At 35.8% G+C, this 12,375-nt stretch overlaps 1 protein-coding gene across 2 annotated transcripts in view; it reads left to right on the plus strand.

Annotated features, from left to right (window-relative positions):
• Nucleotides 1-11,646, plus strand: part of LPIN2 (lipin 2) — a 44,570-nt gene extending 32,924 nt beyond the window's left edge. For both annotated transcript variants that reach the window (XM_026842796.1, XM_026842795.1), the window contains exons 13-20: nucleotides 714-796; nucleotides 1,921-2,065; nucleotides 2,950-3,098; nucleotides 3,560-3,646; nucleotides 5,396-5,548; nucleotides 6,080-6,194; nucleotides 6,887-6,990; nucleotides 7,307-11,646. In XM_026842796.1, the coding sequence (XP_026698597.1) occupies nucleotides 714-796; nucleotides 1,921-2,065; nucleotides 2,950-3,098; nucleotides 3,560-3,646; nucleotides 5,396-5,548; nucleotides 6,080-6,194; nucleotides 6,887-6,990; nucleotides 7,307-7,451 (981 nt within the window). In that variant the 3' untranslated portion in view covers nucleotides 7,452-11,646. The remainder of the gene's footprint in view (nucleotides 1-713; nucleotides 797-1,920; nucleotides 2,066-2,949; nucleotides 3,099-3,559; nucleotides 3,647-5,395; nucleotides 5,549-6,079; nucleotides 6,195-6,886; nucleotides 6,991-7,306) is intronic.
• Nucleotides 11,647-12,375: the final 729 nt, after the last annotated feature.

Below are 12,375 nucleotides of genomic sequence, written 5' to 3' on the forward strand. Positions count from 1 at the left end.
TTTCTTCTTTCCTTAGCTGTTAAAAGATGAAAAAATTGTAATTTGTCAGAAGTGCTCCAGAACTCTGCTCATACAGCTCCGTGTCACTGATTGACAGCTAAGAGTTACTTAGTGTTGCTGTAGCTGCTTCTTTATATTTAGTCTTAAACACATCTTTATTTGCTGTTACTGATTGCTTCAACAAAATTTATTGCATTCAGCTGTTGTACAATATTCTTAAAATTCCTTCTTTTAAGCCATAAGCAGTTGTCAGAGCTACTTTTCAGTCACTGTGGTATGTTTTAGGAATGCATACACAAATAAGTAATTAGGTGCTGTGCTGCATAATAGATGTTATACTGATAGACCCCGTTTTAGACTAAATTAAGCTTTCTAAACTTTGTATCTATGCCTTAAATTTACTTGCCCCCCCCAAAAGTGAATTTTATAAACTTAGAGGTTGACAGCTCCCTTACTGCTAAATTCATCATGTGTAAACTAGCAGTTCTCAATTTCTGGCATGCAGAGTTATATTTCCTGAAATAATAAAAAGCTGCAATGAATCATTCATCCTTAAGCATCCTTTTGTTAAATAATTTACAGAATGAGTGATTCTGAGACAATATAGTTTATGTACTATATTGATAACTGTTTAAGTGTGAACTATGAATTCACTTGGATTGGTTTAAAATGCTTAAAATGTCACTATGTTCTTTGTTACCGTGTTGCTTTAGATACCAGAGGCAAAAGAGGGGAAAGCTGAGACGCAAAGAGCAAATGAGCTGCCAACAACTATAAAAGAGCAAGTTAATAGTAGGTGTGTTCCTGTCTGAAGACTATTTTGTGGACTGAATAGCATCTTTTTTTCTGTTTCTTTCTTTTTTTTTGAATGAAGAATTCAGTAGGACTTTACTGTGGGATGAAATGTTTTCCTCTAAGATAGTGAAGATGAACCAGATGTGTTTAGCAAACATTAAGCAAAATAATGTGGCAGCAAACACTGTAGGAACTACAAATACACTACAGTAATTTCCTAAATCCTATTGTGTTTACTTCTTAAATCATAACATAACTAATAGAACAACAAAGACATATATGGTAACATTTAGCAATGGGCCACTACTCTGTAAATATAGTGGTATTGTTTTTGAGATACTGTTTGTCTTTTTTTTTTTAAAAAAAAAAGTGCCTAATATTGTATTAATAATTTAAACCATGTGAAGTTTTTTGTAACATTAAATAATTGAAACAATAAAATAGTATTAATTACAGTGCACAAGTTGCCCAAGATTGTGGTTGGAAACTAGCAGTATTTAGCACAAAACTGTCCCAGTCTAGCTAATTTATTATGCATAGTCATATTCTCCCCTGATTTTATGAAGATACTTGTGAATGTTGTTAGTGTCTTAAAGATTTAAAAAACTAAATATATTGTGATTGAATACTTTAGGGAAATTAAATGCTGCTTTTAATCTTGAAATCTCTAATTAGCAGAAAAGTAAGTCTGTGAATAACCTTAAAAGGTGAGCTACTCCACTAATTTATCACCCACAGTTTAAATTATGTAGTAACTGGCAGCTTTTTTAAAAAAACAAAACACTGTTACTTATTCAGTATCCCTTTTCATCTGTAGTTTACTTAATTCATCAACACAGTATTTGTGACCTCCGTGTCTTTACTAAACCCATCATGCGTGGAGCCAGCTAGTAATAGTAATTTTTAGACCTCCACCAATACTACTGTGCATTACAAGTCTTACTTGCTTACGGGCATATATTAGCTTTATTTGGGCATTCACTAGACCATGGACTTTGTTAATCTGTGCTATCAGGCTAGTAGCACATCCTCAACATAAGCAAAAATTACTCTTGCATGAGAATGTTACACCAATAAAGAAAGATTTTCTGTAGCTTATGTTTGTTCTGGTTGATGTCACATTAGACCTCCAGAAGATGACTCTTCTAGTGATGAAGCATCACAGGAGTTGAAGGAATCCCTGAAAATAGATTCTGCCCCAGTAGAGCATCCAACCCATGGAAACATTACATCTTATAAGAAGTCACTTAGACTTTCTTCAGACCAAATAGTAAGTGGCATGCCTTTCTTGTACATAGGATGCTTCATAATTCCACTCTGGTTCTAAGAGTTGGACTTTTTCTGCTTTTTAGAAGTGACACATAAGTACGTATCACAAATTAAAAATGATCTTTGGGTTACTTTCCTAAGGGATGTGACAGCGGTAGAAAAAAGGAATAGGGAAATTTAAAGTTTAAAAGAAAATTTAAAGTATTTTCCTGTGCTAGTGTGGGCAACTGCAAAGAACTGTTGATTAATTTTTTCTTTTAAGTTTTTCAAGAATCTGGATTTTTGGGTTTAAAAAGAATAATTTCTGAGTTTATTAATTTTGGATTTAAAAGAATAATTTCTTACAAAGTTCTATCATCAAACTTCTATATTAAAATGTTGCCAAAAAGGTGACATTGTTGGCTTCTACAATTTGGATATCCTAGGTTCTGAATGTTCCAGTAAGGTACCTTTAAATTGGTATGCAGTTTATTCATTGCAGCCTAACTTGCAAGGTAGCTCTGCTACTGCGTAAATGTGATTTTCATCAGGGAAGAATTTTGATGAAAACATCCATTAAGGAGAAAATACTATTGTATCCTATAGCAAACTAGGAGGTCCATTGGATAGTTCTGTAAGTCTCTTGTAATAGCAAGAGTTACAGTAGCAGAGTCAAATATCTGCTGCTGTAAGCAGATATAGGAGCTATGGACAAATACACATACCCAATCTACAAAACAGACTTTGCTAGCAAAGCTGTGCCAGCATTAAACTATGGTTTGCTTCTTGATGAGTTAAAGTAGACAAGGAAGAGTTTATGAGCCATTTTCTGTAGCTCATTTATGATTCTAACAATTTTCTAGTAAGGGCAACTTATATTTTCAATTATTTTGATTTATTCTAAAGGCAAAGTTGAAGCTCAGAGACGGCCCTAATGATGTTGTTTTTAGTATTACAACCCAGTATCAAGGGACCTGCCGTTGTGCAGGAACAATATATCTCTGGAACTGGAATGATAAAATCATTATATCAGACATTGATGGAACAATAACCAAGTAAGTATCATTGGTTTTGTTTTTTTTCTTATCTTGCTTTATTGATCCTATCCTGCTATTCAAAATAAGATAAAGAAACTTGATTTAAGACTATTAAAGAATGTTCATTGTCATGAAAGAAACTTACCGCTTTGATTTTTAATTTGTACTTGCATTTACAGCAAACTAGAAAGTGTCTTTTAAAAGATTAATGCAAAGGAGATAATGTTTACTATGTGATTATTGCCCTTTCAGTTAGACTTCTCCAGGTTTAGCAGCCATAGGTTAACTTGGAAACCAACCTGTGTTATATGGCCCACTAATTGCTCTGTCTGGAGTAGTTACTAATTCCCTTTTGAAATCATTAAGACCATCTGTAGAGATATTTCCATAAATACATAATATAAATTGTACATTTATTAGTGATTGACTTTAACAAAACTCATATACTTAATATCAGCTATCTCTGATTTTGCTTTTAGGTCTGATGCTTTAGGACAGATCCTCCCTCAGCTTGGCAAGGACTGGACTCATCAGGGCATTGCAAAACTCTATCATTCCATAAATGAGTGAGTATGTAATCTATGAAACATAGATAGAGTTTTCTGGAATTTGATAATTAATGGGCACGTAATTGGATTGTTTTTAATAATTATGCAGTTTATTACAATTTGTTGGCCTAAATGTGGGGAAGTGAGCTATTTCTGTCATTCACAAACAAAATTAAGTTCTTTCCCCAGATGTATACTTCTACAGGAATGGAAGCCACCACTTCTACTAGTTCCCTTCTCAAATGCTTGATTCTGCATTTTAGTTCTTAAAATCTGTGTGTAATATTGTTGTGACTACAAAAGAGAACCATAATAGCAATAATTTCTTGAACAGCCATGCATATCTCTCTGTCTGCCAGCTCAGACTGATCACAAAGCCTGCTACAAACATGTTACAGTGTAAATTCAAACCTAAATTGTGTCCTTCCAATGAATAAATGATTTTAATGTGTTTGCTACCAAACTCAAGCTGAATGCTCCTTAACATGAAAACTATCCTTATTAGGCTTGTTTCAGAAGAACTTGCCACTGCCACAAAGAGAAGTTTTCCGTCATTTGTGCTTCTGACATAAGCTGATGCAGTTCAGTAAAACAGTAGAAAAATAACTCTGCAAAATGGCAATTTCCCCTTCCCCACTCTGGGTTAGTCAAGTGAAAGTGCTCACCTTGTGATCTGCAAGAACTTGCATAGGCAGCCCCTGTGCCCTTGCAGCAGTGGTGAGGTGTTTGCTTAGTTCAAAAATGTCATGAACCACACCCTGATAAATGTACTGTTCATCTAAGAGGTATATAGCCTCGTAATACTTATGTCCAGTAACTCAGGGCAGAATAAACCTACATATTTCCTCCCCTTTCAGATTTGATCCTTTAGAAAACTTCTTTTTCAAAGTATAGTGATGCCAGAAATAATGCTACTGAGGAGGATCACAGGATGATCGTTAAACACTTAATGATCCACTTGAAATAATCAACTCTTATCTTTGCTTTTAAGTTTAGTAGTCTTACTTTCCCAAAAAAATATTTGGGATCTTAGAATCTATTGTTGGCCTTCATTCTGTGGCTAAATGTCAGCTGTGACTCCTTGCAGTCTATGGGAGATAACCTGAACTTTTTTTTTGTTTTCAGTGCATAATAGAAGAGTAGTTTTGGAATTACTTGCCACATTGAATCAAGTCTTCGAAAATGCACATAACACTTAAGACTTTTGTGCATACAGTAACTGTACAAATCTGGGTGACAGATAAACCTATAAAGTCTGCAGGAAAAATTTAGGGGCTTGATGAATGCTTCTTGTTATCCATACTTCACTCTGCACTGGAAATTCTGCCAACAACCTGAAAAGTCCAACAACTAAGACAGGAGATCTGGCATCCAGTATTATGTGATGCAGATAACTTAAAAATTGCTATCATCCTGCAGCTGGGCTAAAACCAATGTGGCACTTGTTTAAACACACTTTAGTCCATTTAATCGTGTCATCTGTATATTACCATCCCTAGCTGAGTTTTTTGATTTTGGTTTGTTTTGGTTGGTTTGTTTGTTTGTTTTTTCACTTTCCTGTTTCTTGGTTTTGATTGAGTTATGCATTTTAAAGTATTATATGCCTTGCAGATTTTTTAACAGTGAAACAGTCTTTTCCTGTGTGCAGAGCACTGCAGTGGGTCACTACCTAAACTGGTGCCTCTGGACATTGCTATAACCATATACTTACAGTTGCAAAGAAACTCCTCAGTGGGAGTATGAACTAAGTTGATAATTCTTTTCTAGAAATGGCTACAAGTTCCTGTACTGTTCTGCCCGTGCCATTGGGATGGCAGATATGACCAGAGGATACCTACACTGGGTGAATGACAAAGGAACAATTCTCCCCAGGGGCCCTCTCATGTTGTCCCCCAGCAGTTTGTTTTCTGCCTTGCATAGGTAAGTAAGCTTGTGGGATTTCATGCATCTGTTCACTCCCCATTTCAGAGAAAGAAGCAAAATAAAAAGATTTGGCTTGCTGACCATTACAGCTGTAACCATTCCACTCAGTGTTAGATTTGCTACTGAGACTTGATGTCCCTCTAGTCATCATTTATAAGCTCTTTGTTTTGTCTGAATTTCACTTGTGTACTTCTGTTTCTGAGAGCATGTTAGAAGTGGCCACAAACCACAAAATATCATAGAGCAGCTCATTTTCCCTTTTATTAATTTTTCCAGTCCATGACTGAATACTGTTAGGTTCTGTCTATATCAGTACAAATTTTTTCACTGTGGATGTTGCAAAAACAGCAAATGTTTTATTGTTTCATTGTCTCGTATCATTCTTGGATAACTACTGACCAATGTCTATATAACTACCAACACTAGCAACAGGAAGCAATGAAAATATAAATATCAGATAAATGGGGGAAGGAGAATACCCTCTATAAAATCATGATTTAGAATTTGACTTTTGAAATTTTATTTTAGGGAAGTAATAGAAAAGAAGCCTGAAAAGTTCAAAATCGAATGTTTGAATGATATCAAGAATTTGTTTGCTCCCAGTAAACAGCCTTTCTATGCTGCTTTTGGAAACAGACCCAATGTAAGTCTGCCCCTTTCTAATTGAAGGGTTAAAATGCATGAAGTACTTGGGAAGCAAAAGAAATAGGCTTTTCTTTTTGTTTCTATTTAAATTTGAATAAGGAAATAGGACACTGGTGCTTTTATGGGTTTGGTCAGGAAAGCCCACATGCAGATACTTTAAATAAAAGCAGCTAGAACTGCTTATGTGAGACAGGTTACAAATATGCATTAGTATTCTCAGAATTTTATTAAATATATTCCATATTCATTTTCATCTTTTTTGACAGCTTTATACCCTAAGGGTATTAATTCAGTGCTCTTCAGTCTCAAATCCTTTTTCCAGTTTTACAGTTCCTGTATTTTTTTCTGCAGCTCAAGGCTTTTGTAATTGAGCTAGAGAGAGAGTATTGTAAGAGGAATATTGTCAGAAGGAATGGTATTGTGTGGTATAGATTTTTGGGTACGTTTGTGGTCCCAGGCTTGGGAACAGGAATTAAATGTTTGGAGGCGGAGGGATTGTTTTGTTATGGTGTGTGTATGTTCTTTGGGGGTTTTTTGTTATTTTTTGGCTGTTGTTTAGGGGACTTTTAATAAAGAGGCAGGTTTACTGCACCCTTTTTGGATCAGCTTTTTTCATTTCTTCAATAAATTAATTGTGATATACATTTAATAAGGTGATGTTGAAGCATGTGCTGTTCATGCTTTTTGCAGGATGTGTATGCCTACATGCAAGTGGGAGTTCCAGACTGCAGAATATTCACTGTGAATCCAAAGGGTGAACTGATCCAAGAACGGACTAAGGGAAACAAATCTTCGTAAGATCATTTTTGTTATTTCAACTAAAGAAAGTACTTAGGAATTAGATTACCAAATATTTGTATTTGTGACTGTGATGATTTGATCTATTACATACAACACATGAAAATCTTATTTGCCAGAGACTTATTGGATACTTGACTGAAAGTTTTCAAAAAGAAAAGTAAACTGGCAAAATAAAATTGAAAATTGCTTCTTCAATAGTGATGCCTTATTTGACTATAGCTTTCTGGTCTAGACTTCTAAAGCTCCTTTTTGGCTTACAGTTGAACAGTGACTAGACTGTTAAATATTGATCTTTCTTTTTTAATATAGGTATTACAGACTAAGTGAGCTTGTGGAACATGTGTTCCCATTGCTTAATAAAGAACAGAGCTCTGCATTTCCGTGCCCAGAATTCAGCTCCTTTTGCTACTGGAGAGAGCCTCTTCCTGACCTTAACATGGACGACCTGGCCTGAAAAATACTTCTCACCTAGAGATGGAATTTCATATTCAGCTACTCAACTTCAGTTTAAATGTGAAGAACTTTCTTAATGAAGATGCAAATTTATATACTGGTACTGTAAGTCTTACTTAAGAAATCACTTTAACTCCGTTGGTTTAAAACAAAGAAAATGCAAAGCTACTGTCTTATTTTTTTGTGGGGGGGATTTGATTTTTTGTTTGTTTGTTTCTTTATCGCTTGTCTTTATATACCTGTTCTAAGGCACTTGAGATTGGCCTGTCATTGATGGTCATGGTACCCAAGTGCTTCAAGGCAAAGAAATGCTGAGGCAAACTATGATTTTGCATTTTCATCAGTACAGACCTTATTGTAAACATAGGTTGTTCGTTGGTTTTTTTGTATTAGTCTTAATAGTGTATTTTCTAAAATGAAGCCAAAAAGTGTATGGAAACTGCCAAATAGAATGTCAGACCTGTTAACAAAAAGTGTGGTCTAATGTTCAGGTGGGCAATTAGGCCATTTCCGAAAGGAGCCAGAACCTAAGACCAGTGTGCTCTTTGTCAGCTAAAACACAGAAAATGTGTAGAGGTTACTAGCCTGACAAACTCTGAAGACATAAAATGCCTCTTTAAATGTAAATATGCCTTTTGTCACATGTACAAGACTGTGCTTTTACAATTCACGCTCAAACTAACTCTGCTGATTACTTTTTTTACATGCAGTGTTTAAACTATTTCATGAGCTTGTTAAAATGGAAGTTGTCTTCAGATACTTGTATGGCTTTTGTTGTTTTCAGGCTGCACTATGTCATGTCAAATTTCCATCAAGAAAAATCTTGAACATTTCTGTAAGAGTTGGGGAGCTGGCATTTTTATTTCCTTTTTCAACAGAGATGATCCATATGTGTGTGATGCTGTGTAGGCCAGTAAAATGTATGTACAGATTATATTCAGGGAATTGTAATACTAAAAAATAATGTATTTAATTTTTTAATTGTCTACTGCAGGTCTTTCCAGAATTCTGTATTGCAGGTTTTCAGTAGCTGGAAGGAAATGCAGCTCAGTAGTGAGATTCCAGGTATGAGAATGGTTAAATGCTGCAGAGCAGAATAAACCTTTTTGGTTTTGGGTTATTCATAAACATTGTGCTGGTCATTCCTCAGGTTCAGATCAGAGCCTGTGAACAAACTGCATTCCAAGTCTAGTGTTTATCAGCTGTAAAAGCAGCTAGCATTTCTCTTTCCAAAAAAAATAGTTGAAGGCAAAGGTAGTTCTGCTTTTTGAGTTATTGCATTTAACCTCCTTCAGACAAATCTATGGTGAGAATGTATCATTCTACCAGCCCAGAGTGTTTAAGGACTACAGTCATTTAAATGTCAGTCCTGGGCTTTCTGGACACAACAGTCTTTTCTGTCACTCCTTAAGCAAATTGCTGGGGCCATACATTAAAGATACTTCCAGGGGGAACACCCAGAATTTCCACCAGGCTCTGGGGCGAGCTCCCCCACTGCTCCCCATACGCAGGTCCCTGTGGGAGCAGGGAAGTGTGAGTGATCTTCAGAGGACGTTTGTATGGCTACCTGATGCGGCACCTGCACCAGGGCTGCTCTTCTCGGAGACAGCTTGGGCAGGCCCTTCTGCCTCAGCTTACTTGGGCTGAATATAGGAAAGGAGCTCTCTGTTTCACTACCTGCAAAAGGGCACATTTAGAGGATTTTAACCCCCTTCCCCAGCCCCAGGAATATTTTTCTTCTATCAGGCCGAGTAGTCTTAACCCACAGTTCTGTTGTAACACCAGCTAATGCTAGACAATTGGTGAACTGCTTGGTGGGGGGGTAAATTTTTAGATCACTATATAAATAAATAACTCCCCCCCCTTATAAAACTCTAGTGTATTCCTGTGTTTATACAACAAAAGAATGGGGGCAAGCAAAAGCAACATGGAACCTCTCTTTTAAAGCAGGAGTATAAGAGTGGGAAAGAAAACATACCTATCTGTCATGATGGGGGTTGAAAGACACTATCCTTCTTGTACAGTGAGAACAATACTTCCCTGTGACTCTTTCAGCATATTCTTGGTCCTGTCACCAATCTACTCACTGCTCAAGTAGATTTCACAGGATTCAACTGAAAAAATATTTTGCTCTTACTGCTTCTTCTTTTCCTTTTATTTTTTTCACTTACAAACATGGTTCCTTTTTTTTTTCTCCTTTTCTTACCTTTTATTCCATAGATTTCATTAGAAACTGAAATTTTCATGATCACCAAGTGCTTTGAATATCAATGGGATTTGAGCTTTTAAGTCACTAAAATACTTTAAATAAGAATCCAACATAATATTTTAATTACAAGATGAAATATTCTATCTAAAGATTATATTTTACATAAAGGGAGTGAAGCTGCCTCTCCTAAAACAGTGGATGTCAAAATTTTCTTTACTGCGCATAACTTGTTCTTGGTGGCCCTGATATTACCTGGGGTTTTTCTAAAAATAAGAGCACTTCATGAAACTGGGATAAGTTTCCAAATGGGACAGATTATTACCAAGATTTGTCTGTATCTTTCTTGGTTAATTTTTTTCTCTTCAGTTCCATTCACCTTTTCAGCTTGTCATAAAGGCAAGTTGTGGATTTAAGATGGGCACTTGAGTAAATGAGCAGTGTGGAAAAATAGTATCAGGTATATCCCAAAACACATATAATTTAAGGTGGTCTGAATATGGGGGTTGAGTGGTACAGAGCTCCCCATTCTGCTAACCTGTTACTTTGCATTACAGGGATGTCCAACAAGTTGCTTAGTTTAAAATATTTCTTTTTCTGCTCTGTAACAGCTACAGTTTTGATATATGTTTTTTGATAAAATATAATAGTGTTCTTCAGTATTTCTGATACGAGTAGGGCAGAGTTTTGTTCTGTTTTTCTAAATCTGGCTTGTATTTGAAGCTTTTCAGATTGTTTGTTAACCCTGTTTAGGGACAGAATAGGGGGGCACTGTACCTGTCATTGCATACCTATGTAATTTGGACTGCTGGGCACTTTACTGACTCTAGAAAAGACATCTCATTACTATCAACCCGTAGGCTTGTGCTGCAATATTAGTATGAATTGGAGTAAATAAGAATTATGCATTAGCCTGCCCTTTGTTACCTTAGCCGAGAGAAGTGGCCTGAAACTAATGTTTGAGGACAAGTTATGCTACACTTACTTAAAATCAGCGCAAGCTAAATCATTCTTTCTGTGAAAGAGGAACTTCTAAGTGTATGTGCCTGTAGGCACATGCACACCCCTGTTAAGACTGTGTTGTTGAAGATGCAGATCCTCTTAGCATTGGAACCATATCAAAAGCTGAGTCAATGATACCTATCTGGAAATAAACAAGGAACACTGCAATTCAAAACTTTAGTAACTTGGACATTACCCATTTCTATAATGATTTAACGATCAGTAACTAAAGTGGTACACATTTCTGGATATTTATTTTTTTTATTGTACCAAGCATGTTTGTACTTCGAAAGGTTGGGCTCTCATCCCTAACAGTATACAACTGCATGTGCAATCTTGGCTCACGTATCCTTAGCTTCCTGTCATCAGTATATTCCTTCTAAAACTTTTTCTTTTGTCAACTGGAAAAGTTTTAACACTTGTGTCAACTCTGTTATGGAACTTCTGAAGCAAACTCTGAATCCGCTTATGGCAAAGACAAAAGAGATGAGATTTCATGTTAATATTTCATACAAGTCTTCTAGAAAATGTTGTCATATGAATGAGAGTTGTTTAAATGACTGTAATGCAAATTCATAATGAAACATCAAAAATACACAGTGAATTTGAGATGCCTTTGAAGTGTCACTTTTGCCTGAAGAAGTTTTAGTTTCCAAAGTGAAAATTTGCTGAATAGAATGGAATTGTTTTGAATTTTTTTTACAGTGTTAATTACTTCCAGATGAAAGTTAAAACGCTGGTTTATTTTGAGGGTGGGAAAACTCTCTTCAGTCGTTTCATTTTTATGTTGAAGATGTGGAATATTTGATTGTTAAGCAACCCAATCACTAATAAGGTAGTGTGTTTAAAACTGTCAAATCTGTGATCATACCAATACAGTGGTTTTTGTTAAGACTGGACTATCTTGGGTACAGTAACCCATACTTCAGTGCAATGTTTATTGATGTTCAGACCAATGTTATCACAATAAACAAACATAAACTAATTTTTTTTTTCTCTTTGTACTTGTGACTTCCATTCTTGTATTGCCAATTTAGTAAATGTGAGGTTATTTAAATTTTACATGGAATTCAAGTTGCTCTTCTAAGGACTATGATACACTTGCTTTCTCTTGCACTTGATTTACTTTTTTCAGAGTATTGATACAAGTGATAAATAATTGCTGTCATCCAACTTACATTGTGTGCCAGTCCCAATATTGCGTTATAAGTATAAAGAAAAGGAAACAGGTTTTAATAATACAGAATATCAGGTAACAGAGGCATGATTTGGGAATACACAAGCTGCCTTGAAAAAAATCTTGCAACTGCGCAATTTGAGCTCCTGTACATCTGCCCTTATTTGGAGTTTTATACTAATTCCATCAAAGTTAACTTTTTCCTTTCAAGCAGAGGGTATTGTGTTCCATTACAGTTAAATTGCTTGGGCAGTTACTGTGAGACCATCTTGAAAAAGGGGCCTTGAGCTTTCAGTAGAAACTTATTCTTCCTGGTCTCTTGCTGCTGTTGGTAAATGCAACTAATTAGCAGCCTACCTTTAGAAAATTCAACCATTTCAGTCACACATAAAACTATGGCAGATCTGCATGGAAGTGTAAACTCTGTTGTGCCTTTTGATCCTTCTGCAGTGTGTGTCTGTGTTGCTATTCCCAGCACCTTGCTTTTCCTTGTGCCTAGACACAGCTTTCTGCTGTTGCTGGATCATCTGCATTTCTGTT

This window comes from Athene cunicularia (assembly GCF_003259725.1).
Source record: "Athene cunicularia isolate RWA chromosome 2 unlocalized genomic scaffold, athCun1 chr2_part1, whole genome shotgun sequence".
In the NCBI taxonomy this organism is placed as follows: domain Eukaryota; kingdom Metazoa; phylum Chordata; class Aves; order Strigiformes; family Strigidae; genus Athene; species Athene cunicularia.